The sequence below is a fragment of the Desmodus rotundus genome, chromosome 3 (assembly GCF_022682495.2).
Source record: "Desmodus rotundus isolate HL8 chromosome 3, HLdesRot8A.1, whole genome shotgun sequence".
NCBI classification, from domain to species: domain Eukaryota; kingdom Metazoa; phylum Chordata; class Mammalia; order Chiroptera; family Phyllostomidae; genus Desmodus; species Desmodus rotundus.
The window spans coordinates 31,298,873-31,311,290 of NC_071389.1; the positions used below are offsets into that span (position 1 = coordinate 31,298,873).

Below are 12,418 nucleotides of genomic sequence, written 5' to 3' on the forward strand. Positions count from 1 at the left end.
AAAGGCCATGCCAGAATGCCCCCCAGCCAGTTTGGAACTGTCTACCCCAGGCTTCTGAGGAACGGGCAGTATCTGGGGCAACTCTAGTTGTGGGGGTAAGAGGGAGGGGTCCTACAGCAGCCCTCAGAGTCCCTGCGTGGCAGAGGTGGGGTGGGGTGTCTCAGATTTCCTTTGGTTCCCGAGCCCTTTCTGCAGCCTTTGGGGGAGCCCTTTCTGCAGTCTTTGGGCTATGAGATAAGTGGACAATGTGATGGAGGACTTTAGGAATAAACGACTATGGAGCAGTGTCAAACTAGAGGTGTTTGAGGGATATTCCAGAAAGCCTTAAGGGATCTGGCAGCAGCTCGGTGTGACTCCTTGGACCCTTGTTGTATTAACATAGCTCTTTGGCCCCAGAGCTCTGGAGGGGCTACAAATCTCAGGGTAGGGAGCTAAGATGACTTTCAGACTAAGACCGCTCTCCCTGGCAGAGGGGCTGAGAGGCTCTGGCCCCCACCCTCTGCTCCTTGCTGTGATGTGCATCTTGGCTGTGGTGCCTCTGTTGAGGTGGGGCTGGGGGCAGGGAGCCTTGGGGGCTAATGCTAACAGCTTTGCACAGGGTGAGAACTTCCAGCCCTATCTAAGGAGCCATCAGTGCTGTGTGCCCTGACCTGGGCCTTTGGCCTCCAAAGGGCAGTGGGAAGGCCAGCCCCAGGGCCAATCCCTGGCCATTAATCCCTCCTGCCAGTCCGAATATCCACCCAGCATGGTCAGACAAAGGACTGCCCAGTCCAGCCTCTGTGTTCCTCCTGCCCCAGGGGCTCCACTCAGACACTGGGCCGCCTGGAATTCAGGCCCATGAGAAAGGGGCTGCCTTCACTGGTCGTCTTATGCCCGGATGCTCAGCCACATCCCGTCCGGCCCAGGGCCTATGAAAAGAGGGCCCAACCACGCTGAAAACACGGATTAGCCTTTGGGCTACCCCTGACACTGGCCTGCTCGGCTCTGGGAAGCAGGCCCATTGGAAGGGGCCAGGCAGGCACAGAGAACTGATAAAGTCTGGGTTCTCACCCCTTTGGCCCAGCTCCCTGCCTCCACCCACCCCAGGATTAGCACAGCCAAATGCACACTCAGTATCATTTACTGAACATATACTATGGCCCAGGCTTTGCCCATGAAACAGAAAATTAATAAGAGTACAAGAAAACTGCAGTCTGATATGGAGATAAGAAGAGCTGTTGCCCCCTCACTCGTAATGTGGAGGTGTGAGACAGAGGTTGTGGTAGGGGGCTTCAGAAGGCACTTCAGCCCTGGGGGAGGTGGGAAAGATGGTAGCTCCTGTTCTGTGCCTGAGTCTAACTGCAGCATTATGCTGCAGCCATGTGACAATATGCAGGCTCTGAGATCACTTCTCTGGCTCTGCCTCTCTCCTTCATCCCCCGGTTTAAGTCTGGATCTCCTATTACCAAGTGCAGTGTGGGCCAAGCCCTTTCATACATGATCTCATTTAAATCTCATAATAATGCTGAGGGTTCATTATTGTCCCCATTTGGCAGGTGAGGAAACTGAGGCTCAAATGAGCAACTGGTCCCAGATCACTCAACTCTGGGAGCAGCATCCCACGGCTGCAGTTGCTTTTCTTGCCTTCTTGGCGAGCTGTTTGTTGTGACAGCTCTGCCTTGTGTTCAGGCAGTAGTACGCCAGGCGGGGAGGGTGTGGGGTGGGACCTGTTCATGTGTAAGCCAGCTGAGTCTTCACGGTTGTGGGATAGGGGGTTGTCTTTAGATCTCCGACTGTCACCTCCTTCCTCTCTGCTTCTACAGCCCCTCTACCCCCTCCACCCACCTGTCTCATAGCTGTAACTGTCTGTGTCCCTCTCTCCACCAGACTGTATCTTCGTGTCTGTCTTCCCTGAGCACCGGCAAAGGGACTGGTGCAGAAGTGCTCGAGGCATGATGTGGGCTAAGCTGAGGCAGGACAACTGAAGGACGATGGACTTGGAATCCATGTGGTTGACGGGACTTGCAGATTGCTTGGATACAGGAGTGATGGGGGAGGGAGGAGCCCAAGATGATGACTGCATTTCTGCCCTAGGTGGTGAGGGGAAAGGGGTCCATTTGCTGAGATCTGGATGCAAGAAGGAGAGCAGGTTGAGAGTGATGTGCAGTAGACACTTGGAACATGCCGACCTGGAAGGTCAGGACAGAGGCTAGGCATCACCTTTGCAACTGAGGTTGTGAGGGCTGGAAGAACTCTATAGTAAATTATTTCTACAGTCTCAGATTTAAAATACGACGTGTTTGGAAGAGCCACGGTGCCAGTGGTCTGAGCTCTGTGGTCCCTGCCAGCTCTGCGACAAGCTGGTGAGGACGGGTACGGCACTCAGCCTCTCAGGGGTAACAGAGCCTGCCGCACACGGTGTTCACACTTCAGTGCGATAATGCGTATCATGTGTTACTTCATACGAATTGCTCCGTGATGATGGCTGTTATATTATCAGCTGAGACTGGAGCTGAGAGAGGGGGGCCCTTGAACCTCAAGTGTGGATACTGAAGCCCTAGCCCACAGGCCCACCATACCCAGGCGCCAGAACTCGGGTGAGGCACCTGGGGTCCAAATTTAAGGAAACTGGCTCTCAAGTGCTGACCTGGCACTCACACCGCTCTGAGAGTGAGTGCCCCCTTAAATTCGCCTTGGGAATGCCACTTGCCTGTCCTACCACCAGCCCTGCTCCCTTGATCTTGCCTGCACCTAAGACAAAAGCCTCCTTAAGATAAGAGGTTTCATCCTTCTTTATCCTTTGGTTTCCTCCAAGCCAGGGCTGTCTCTCCTGTCACTTTAGGGGGGTTTCCTGAAATAGGCTCTGGATGGTGGTGGTGGGCAGCACTTCCCAGAGTGAGTTTTTAGTAAAAACTTCTAAGACATCCCTCCCTCTGGCCCCACTGAGATTGAGGGCAGCGTTTCTGTGCCAGCAAGCAGCTCTCTCAGACCTCCGGTCTGTGGAAGCACTTGGGGGTCTTTCTCTGACCAGTAACTGCCCCCTTGGAACTTTGGGCTGTGCGGCCTGTGTTCTGTGCAACTTCCCAGTGTGCAAACTGTGTGTGTGAGCAAGGGAGCCCTTCTTCTGGAACGGAAGGGCCATGGAGAAGAGGTGGCCAGGAAGGCAACTCTGAGTGAAGGATTTTCAGGACTCGTAATTCAAAGCAGTCAAATCTTCTGCCACTTTGCAAAGGACACTCACAAATGTCCTGGATAGGGACAGGGTTGTGGGGGAGACCCCAGAGAGAGGAGATGGTGACTGTGGACCCACCAAACATTCTCCCCCCAGACAAAGCCCTTCTCCTCCCTACTCTACCCTTCTCCATTGCCAAATGTCTGGGCGTGAGCCTCACACTGCCCTGCCCAGCACTGCGTTAGGACGCTGAAGGCTGGCAAGGCGGCCTGGTGCGCTCTCATCTCTGCCCCAGTGGGGGTTGGAGAACAGGGTGGAGGCTAGAGGATGGAGGGGACAGGTTTCAACTGGAAAAAGCGTGGTGGGGAGGAGGCCCAGAGAGTGGGCTGAATGAGTGGATTTGTCAGTGGCATTGACTCAAAAAGGGAGGTGGTTTAGGGAGATAATGGGAAAGGAAAGGGAGCTGATGAATTCGGTGGAACTGAGGAGTCTCCAGGGCCAGGGGCTGATCCGTGGGATTTGGGGAGGGGAAGAGGCTGAGTCTAGGAAAGACTGACCCAAAGGGCGGAAACTAAAGGAGGGGCAAAATGTAGGACTGGGAGCTCGGCAAGCGGATAGGGAAAGCAAAGTAGGGAGGGAGACGCGGGGCCGGGGGCAATGTCGAGACTTTTGGTCAGCGGGCGGGGGAGGGGAACTGTGTCCATATAAGGCGGCCCCGCGGCCCCTGCTCTCTCAGAGCAGCGCAGCGCGGGCAGGGGCTGCCCCCTCCCGACGACCGGGCGCGCGAGATGGAGCCCCCGACCGCCTTCTCGGGCTTCCCGGCCCTGCCCTCGGTCGCGCCGTCGGGGCCGCCGCCGTCGCCGCTCGGAGCCGAGCCGGGGCTGCAGCCCGAGGAGGGGGCCGCGGGCCGCGGGGGGCCGGAGCCCTCCCCCGGCCCGGGGCGGCGGCGGCGGCGGCCCCTGCAGCGCGGGAAGCCGCCCTACTCGTACATCGCGCTCATCGCCATGGCCCTGGCGCACGCCCCGGGCCGCCGGCTCACTCTGGCCGCCATCTACCGCTTCATCACCGAGCGCTTCGCCTTCTACCGCGACAGCCCGCGCAAGTGGCAGAACAGCATCCGCCACAACCTCACGCTCAACGACTGCTTCGTCAAGGTGCCCCGCGAGCCGGGCAACCCCGGCAAAGGCAACTACTGGACGCTGGACCCGGCGGCCGCCGACATGTTCGACAACGGCAGCTTCCTGCGGCGCCGCAAGCGCTTCAAGCGCGCGGAGCCGCCCGCGCCCGCGCCCAGCGCCCCGGGGCCCGCGGCGGGCGCGCCCCCGGGCGCCTACGCGCCCTTCCCGCCCGGCCCGGGGCTGCTCGCGCCGCTCCCGGTCGCCCCCGGGCTCGCGCCGCCCGCGCGCCTCTTCAGCGTGGACAGCCTGGTGAGCCTGCCGCCCGAGCTGGCGGGGCTGGCGGCGCCCGAGCCGCCCTGCTGCCCCGCGCTCGACGCCGCCTTCCCGCTCTGCGCGGCCGCCGCCTCCCCGCCGCTCTACGAGCCAGACCCCGACCGCCTGGGGCTGCCCCCGGGCGCCCCCGGCCCCGGCCCGCTTCCCGCCGAGCCGCTGCTGGCCTTGGGGGTGCAGCCGGGCGCGCTCGGCGCGCTCAGCCCGCTCGGCCCGCTCGGCCCGGGGGAGGCCTACCTGAAGCAGCCCGGCTACACGCCCGGATTGGAGCGCTACTTGTGAGCCCTTCCGCACTGGCTGGGGCCACCTGGGGGTCCTCTCACCCCCAGGACTGGGGTGCTACCTGGGAGGGCCCCCCCTTCTCCTCTTGGACTGAGCACACCTGTTACCTCTTTCTCTGTATCCCATCTATGGGGAGAATCCTACCATCTTGCAATCGGACCGACTGCCCCTCACATCCCCCCCAAATGTGAGCCCCTCCTTTCTTCTTCCACTGTGAGCCTCACCTGAGCGCCGCCCCGCCCTCGCTCAGCGCCGTTGTCGGTGCAGGTCCCTGAGCTGGCTCACTACCCAGGAACCTCCACCGCAGGTTTCTTGCTGAATTCCAAGCCTTCAGAAGCCAGACCTTCCTTCCATCTCAAGCTGCCTCCCGGACTGGCTCCATATTTAAACATTCCCTCCAGTTTTTATACCACATTAGAGGTCAAACTCCTGGGTTCGTGACTCCCTTGCTCTCTTCCCTTCATTTCCCACAAGTTTATCCCCAACCCCGCTTACCTGCCTGTCCTCAGTTTCTTGCTGGGAGAATGCTGCCCCCCTTCTACACAGACACACCTGGCTGCGTGCTTTCAGGCCCCGAGGCCAGTTCTGAGACAAGCAGCACCAGGGGCTTCTGACTGAAAAGGAGTTAGTGGGCTACTCACTATCTGGAAGATTTAGGACTGACTCATTAGGTTATCATTATTTTTTAATTAAAGCTGGTCTGATTAAAAAGAAAGAAAGCTTTCTCTGGGCTCGGTGTCCTGGCTGGTGCCTGGGAGGAGTGGTCTGGGGAGATAGTGGGTGAGCTTTTTTCGGGGTCTTTGGTTGTCACACAGCGTGAGCCCCTTGTGGGTTGTCAGGCTCATGACATAAGGTTAGGATGGGTTAACCATAGCCGTGCACCTGCTAGGCCTAGTAAGTGCCCCCACCTGCTGCATCCCAGAGGCAAATGTGTGTGCACATGAGAGTGTTTGGCCAGGGGGTGTTTTGGCGCATGTGTGTGATTACTCCCAGCTTCCATGGGTAAGGGAGCAGTCGCCGATCCTACAACTACTTATTGAATGTGCTGGGCTCTGGGAATAAAGGCATCACTAAACAAATGGGCAAGATCCCTGCTTTACTGTGTTAGGGACCAAAGGGGAAGAGACATTACCAGTCACTCCTCAGAGAAGGGAGATAAGTGCTCCATAGCCTTGGACTCGGAGTGCAGTCCAGGGACCTTCACCTTATTAGACATGCACAGTCTCAGGCTCCACAGCAGACCCACTGATTCTGCATCTTAACAACATTTGCTGGTGATTAGTATATGGTATTCCGGAGAAACGGCACTGGGCATAAAGCTCCCTATTTAAAGAGTGGGACCAGGCTACAAAACCACACACACGCCTCCGCACTTGTGGAGCTCGGCACTGCACCACCAGCTATGCCCCTCGTTTTTAAATTGGGAGCTGGGACAGCACGGGACCTGAGCTGATTCATGACTGTCCCCAGCACCAAGGACAGGGCAGCAGTGAGCAGAGACTCAGGTTGCTGTGTGAGGAGGGATAGGCCCTTTGATCCGATCCCACTTTGTGGTGCTGGCCCAAATGCTAAGCATAAGGCTTTCCCAAAGTCCTCTGCCCCAGGGCCCCCAGTATAGTACGCTCTAGATTAGATGTAGAAACGGCAGGAGGGCATCAGTGCGCCCTGAGCCCAGGGCGAATGTGATTTGCACGTTGGGCATGTCTGATGCACATCTCTTAGATGTAAGAGTTTAAAGCTCTGGGTGGTGAGACAGGTGAAGATGGAAAGCTGGCAGCTCATGGAAAGGAAGGGTGCAGGACATCTGAGAAGGTGGGGAAGCTGTCTTTGGAGGTGGGACAGTAGGCCTGCACAGTCTGATGTGAAACACCCTGGTTAGACTCCCTCCCTGGCTGTTAACCCCTTTGAGCAAGAGTCAGAATGCATATGCCTGATGCATAACAGCTCTTCACTTAATATTTGTTGAATGATTGGCTGACCGAATGAATCCCTAGTGTCTATTGTGTCTGACTTAATGAATAATGACTGGGTTGACAGTACTTGGGTTCATTCTTATCCATTCTCATTTGCAATGCCCACAGTGACTGGCAAAAGAGGTGGAGGTGGAGGCTATTTCCCCATTGGTCCAACGAGAAAACTGCCCCTCTCTGGGGCCCAGCAAGTAGCAAAGATTCAACCTGGTTCTCTAAGGAGTACAGCTCCACAAAGATCAAAATGCAATTTTTTTTTCCTGCTTCAAATGGTGTTACAGCCTCTCCTCCTGCCTCAAAGCACCTCTTGCTAAACTTCCAAATACAACAAATTTCCAGGGAAGGAGAGGATGCTTCACACTCTACTGGAGCCAGGAAGTGCTCCTTGAGCTCTAAATTTCATTCTTCCGACTGCCCTGGAGGTCTCTGTCCCTGGAATCTTGGAACAAGGAGACGGTGGTGGGAAGTGTCTGCATGGAAATACTAGGGAGGTCACTGCTGAACTGGAAAGTCAGAAAGATTTTATTTGGGAATGCCTCTTTAATTTTCCTTCATTCAACAGCATGGAGGGCTCACTGCATGCCAGGCCGTGTGCTGGGCTCTGAGGCCCATACACATACAAATCAGAGATTGTTGCTGTTGTCAGAGTTCATTATCTGGAAACCTATATGAGGAAGGACCAAACAACCCCCCAGAATTGTCTTCTGGAGGGCAGGCCCCTTAGAGTACAGGCTTCCCCCACTAGGTTAGTGTTCAAGGAATCCTTCTCTATCAGTGGACCACTGGCATTGTTGTGAGAGGTTGCGTTCAGCTTCAGTGAATTTTTTGGAAGACTCTTTCAACGCATTTGCCCATTTCACGGTGGGTGATTTACCAGCACACCTGCCTACACTCTGCTGAGTGTTCAGCTGTTTTTGACCAAAAATGGCATGACCACCATGCCCCACCCTCCCTATTCACCTGATCTTGCCCCAAGTAACTTTTTGTTTGTTTGTTTCCCTGATGAAAAAAGTCCTCGAAGGGAAACATTTTGCCGATGTGAAAGAGGAGAAACAAAAAATGGTAGAAGCACCAAAAGATAACAAAATTGATGAGTTCAAAAACTGTTTTGAGCAGTGGGAAAGAAAAGTCTCAATAGGTGTATTGCATCAAGTGGAGAGTACTTTGAAGGTGACTGAATTTAAACATGTAAGACTAAATACACAATTTTTCATAAATGGATCCCGTTTTGGGGGAGGTCCCCCCTCATATGTCAGAGGGCCCTAGGAATTTTGACACTTGGGTAGATGTTGGAAACACAAAACAAGGCTCCACCCCAACTCTGTTTTTACAAAGCACTGAGCACTGTTTACCCAGAAGCAAGATTTCAATATGGAAGTAATATTTTCCTCCCCTAAAAAGGAAAACATTATTAACACGTAATTTTTGCTTTTATTGCATTGAAACAAGCAAATAATCTAACAGGTCAAAGGGCAGTGACAGGGTTTCAGTGGGGCCCCGCCCCCTTCTCAGGACGCTGTCGTGTTCCCTAGAAGTATCTGCTTTCAATTCATATCTGTCTCTTATATACTTCCATATCTCCACACATACACTCCTCTCTTGAAATAGTAATGATTAATTTTCCATCATTTACTTCTAAAATCTCTGTCTCTTCCAATTCCCACCCAAATTACCAAATTTTAGTTAAATTAGTGTCTAGCAGTTACATATGAATACTATAGGAATATTGTTCTCTCATAGCTACTAGTGTACCATGACCACAATTCCTTTGGATGGGGGGGTTGCAACGTTTTATTTTTCCTGGAGTTTAATGCCTTATTTTTTCTTTTGCTTACCTTTCTCTGTACCCATGGCTAAATCTCTTCCCTAATTTTCACAAGGTCAAACTTATCAGGAAATCTATCATTGCTTTTGGTTTTTGTGCTTCCTTTCCTGGGGGCGCCTCTCCCCCAGCCCTCTGTCCTCCAGCTCCGTGTCTGCTGCACAGATGCGGACCTGTTTCCCTTCACTGTTTTCCTTGGAATTCCCTTCATCTCTATTCTGTGTTGGATGCTCTGCTTCCTGGATTCCATACTTTCCTTTTTCTTGGTTTATTTCTTTGTTTCAGTCAAGGTCAATTTGGGGGGAAATTTTGCACATCTGAAATTAAGATGATTATTTTAGCATGAGAAGCCAAGTGTGCACTTTGACAATGAAATGGTTGAGTTAAAGCTGTTTTTGTAGCCTTTTCCTTTTTGGGGGGTGGGGGCTGAGGAAGAGGAGAATGGGAGGTGGTTTTCTGGGTTCAGTGAACACTAACTCCTAGGAAGGTGGGAAGGTGGCTTGGTGTTATGGAAATGAGCGGTGCATGCTTTGGTTAGAGGATGGAGGCAGGGGGATGGTTCTGAGTTCCTTATGGAAGTAGGTGAGCTGAGGGGGCTGCTTTCTGACTTAGGGGACCTTGGAGCACAGGAAGGATGATTTGGGGTGCAGGGTGGTGCTGAGCTGGTTAGAGGACCTGTTGGAAGGAGGCCAAATCACCCTGGCACATGGAAAATCGAGTATGTAGGAAAGTGACATCCTTGGCGGAAACACTGGAAACATAACAACAGAGGCTCCTTCAGGCAATTTTGAGAGCTGTGAGCTTCACTTGAAGGCAGAAGGGAAAATAAGCAACGTGGAGGACTCTCCACTACAGTGACTGGGTCAGCTGTGAGCCCATGTGAAGTACCTCTTTGGGCGATCCTAGAAGGATGGGGTGGGGGTGGGGGGTGATTTTACAAGATACAGGAGGCTACAGTAGTCTCCTTTTTTTAAAAAAAAATATTTTATTCATTTATTTTCAGAGGGAGGGGAAGGGAGGGAGAAAGAGAGAGAAATATCAATGTGTGATTGCCTCTCATGTGGCCCCTACTGGGGACCTGGCCCAGCAACCCAGGCATGTGCCCTGACTGGGAATCGAACTGGCAACCCTTTGGTTTGCAGCCCGCGCTCAATCCACTGAGCTACACCAGCCAGGGCAGTAGTCTCCTTTTAAAGGAAAAAGATTCTGTAGACCTCTAGTACTGACCTTAATTTTTTAAATTATAACATCATTTTGTGTGGGCAGATATAAAATCCTTAGACTTGTATCTCTTATGCAACTATAAAACAGAATTTTTTATAAATTAAATTCAAACAGCTACAAAATAAAAATTCAAATTCATAACACTAATGAAATGCAAAAGACATTGTTTCACTGAAACTAAGTCACTTGCACCTTGAATGCGGCCCCGAAGGCTCCGTCTGGGGTCTTTTGGGTTTGGTGTGCCCTGAGCTGTGTGATGAGTAAATTCAGTCACCACTTTTTTTCTCCTGAAGAAACTGTCAACAGCTGGCCCAGACATAACAGTTACGTATAAAATCCACATTGCTTTTTGCCTTATCTCAAGATTAAAGTAGCACTACTTGCCCTGGTTGGTGTGGCTCAGTGGATTGAGCATCGGCCTGCGAACCAGGTCACCAATTCAATTCCTGGTCGGGGCACACGCCTGGGTTGCAGGCCAGGTCCCTGGTTGGGGGTGTGTGAGAGGCAACCAATCAATGATTCTTTCTCACATTGATCCTTCTCTTCCTCTCTTTATCCCTCCCTTGTCCTCTCTCTAAAAATAAATAAATAAAATCTTTTTAAAAAACCTGACAGAGGGCTGAACAAACAAAATCTAGCCGTTCTCACATATAAAAGAAGATGCAGAGTTCCTTCATGAAATATTAGCAAATTGAACCTGGTGGTACGTATATCACAAAGATGTGTGATTAAATACAGTTTATTCCTGGGGTGCAGGGTGGCGCCGGAATTATTGGCTCCCTTTTATCAGGTCAAGCTGCAAAGTGACGGATTCAGAACGTGATCCGTGCCCACCTGACTCCAGTCATTCTTCTCTGAGGAAGAGGCCAGTGGAGGTAGAAACTTGGTTGGAAAGCTCCCGGCACCAATGAAGTCCTTGGCTCTCTCCAATATTCCCCACCCACTCACATCCACAGTCTGGATCTGGAAGGGTGCCTTTCCAAGCCAAGTGACAGGTTTTGGTTTCCTTTTTCTTTCAGTTTTCCTCTTCTTCCCTGTTCCATGTTTCCCCTGTCCCTCTCCTTTCCCTGTACCCCTGTCCTCCTCCCTTTCTCTCCCCTCAACAATTTTGTGGAGACAAACACGCCACCTATTGCCCACCTTGTATGCACCTGATTTAAGCAGGAAATCAGTGGAATAAACCAGGACCCATTTGGATGGTATTTGGAGCTGGGATTGGCTTCTGGTGAATGAAAGGCACTTGCTCCAGTGGGGATCTCAAATGTTTGGTGTGGGAGAGGAAAACTGGCTGCAGTTACCACCTCCCATGGGAAGCCCTCCCAGATCTTCGGTCCTCCCCACCCAACCCCCTTCCCTCACATTCCTCTTGGAAGCCCTTGGTAGCCTTCCTCTGTAGAGGGGCTGGGAATGGGAGTGGGGTGGGTGGTCCTAGGAGATCCACCCTATAAAAGGGAAGTAGAGGAAAGCATGCTCAACTGAGGTCAGGAAACCTGAGGTCCAGTCCCTGGTCAATACGTAGGCAAGGCCTCTCCTTTCTCTGTCCTTCACAGCAATTCACAGCTTTCTCCAAGCTCATTGATAGTGTCCCCTTCCACAGCTGAGGACTCAGGAGATGCATCAGACACCTCCCTGCTAAGAGGAGTAAAATAAGGGTGACAATATAGTGTGCACAGTTCTGACAACATGAGGGAGCTATTAGGTCACCTTAGTCACTCACCAGGTCAGGCCTCTGCCTCAGGCTTCTCTGAAACAGAGGGAATGTGACCTGTCCTCTCTTCCTGGGTGGAATGGCCTTTGTAACTGCTAAAGCCATTAGGATGGCGGGTGAGGATATCCTACCTTGTCTGGTGGGGGTCATCTCAGAACAAGGCCTGTGTCTGCTCTGCCCACTGTTTCCCTCTCTGGGCAGCCTGGCTAGGGCTGGGCATGCCAGGCTTAGGCCTGAGCTACCTCTTGTCTGGAGGCTGGATTTGGGGTTTAGAGGGTGGAGCAGAATTAGAGATCCCTGGACACTGCTTGAGGGAGACACGGTCCCCACCTTAGGCATCAAATTGTCTTCCCGAGTGGTGGAGGGGCTGGGGACTTTGTGGGCTTCATGAGGAAGGCTTCCTGGAGGAGGTGAGCTCTGGTTTGGTTTTTGAAGGAAGGGAACAGAGGGCCTGTTGCTCCAGTTCCTGTGAAAACCCCTTTCCTCCATCCTAACCCCTGTCTAGCCTGGAAGACTGAGAAAGTCTGACTATTTCCAGAGCATTTTAGGTGGGACTAAGGGAAGAGCCAAAGACAGAGGACTAGAAACAGAAGAGAAGTGCAAGGTAGAAAATCTGGGGTCCCGGCTAGCAGCCTCGCCTACTTCCGTGTCTGAAGGGCAGCACCCACCTGGGTGCATGCCCCTGCCTTCAACACTATAGCCACCACCTGTATTTTCAGGTTGAAATCCATAGAGTGTGTTCAGCACATAGTACTGTTTTTTATTTTCTGTTCTGCATACTTAGTCTTATTTATTTGAATGGTTCCATTGTTT

General features: G+C 52.7%; 1 protein-coding gene across 1 annotated transcript; it reads left to right on the top strand.

The window, feature by feature from the left end:
* Positions 1-3,939: 3,939 nt before the first annotated feature.
* Positions 3,940-5,573, top strand: FOXE3 (forkhead box E3). Its single transcript, XM_053921377.1, has one exon. It carries the CDS (start codon positions 3,940-3,942, stop codon positions 4,879-4,881), a length of 942 nt encoding a protein of 313 aa, XP_053777352.1. The 3' UTR covers positions 4,882-5,573.
* The last annotated feature ends 6,845 nt before the right edge of the window (positions 5,574-12,418 follow it).

What these genes read in the sequence shown, in the direction of transcription:
- FOXE3 (XM_053921377.1), top strand. Translation starts at nt 3,940, where the DNA reads ATGGAGCCCCCGACCGCCTTCTCGGGCTTCCCGGCCCTGCCCTCGGTC.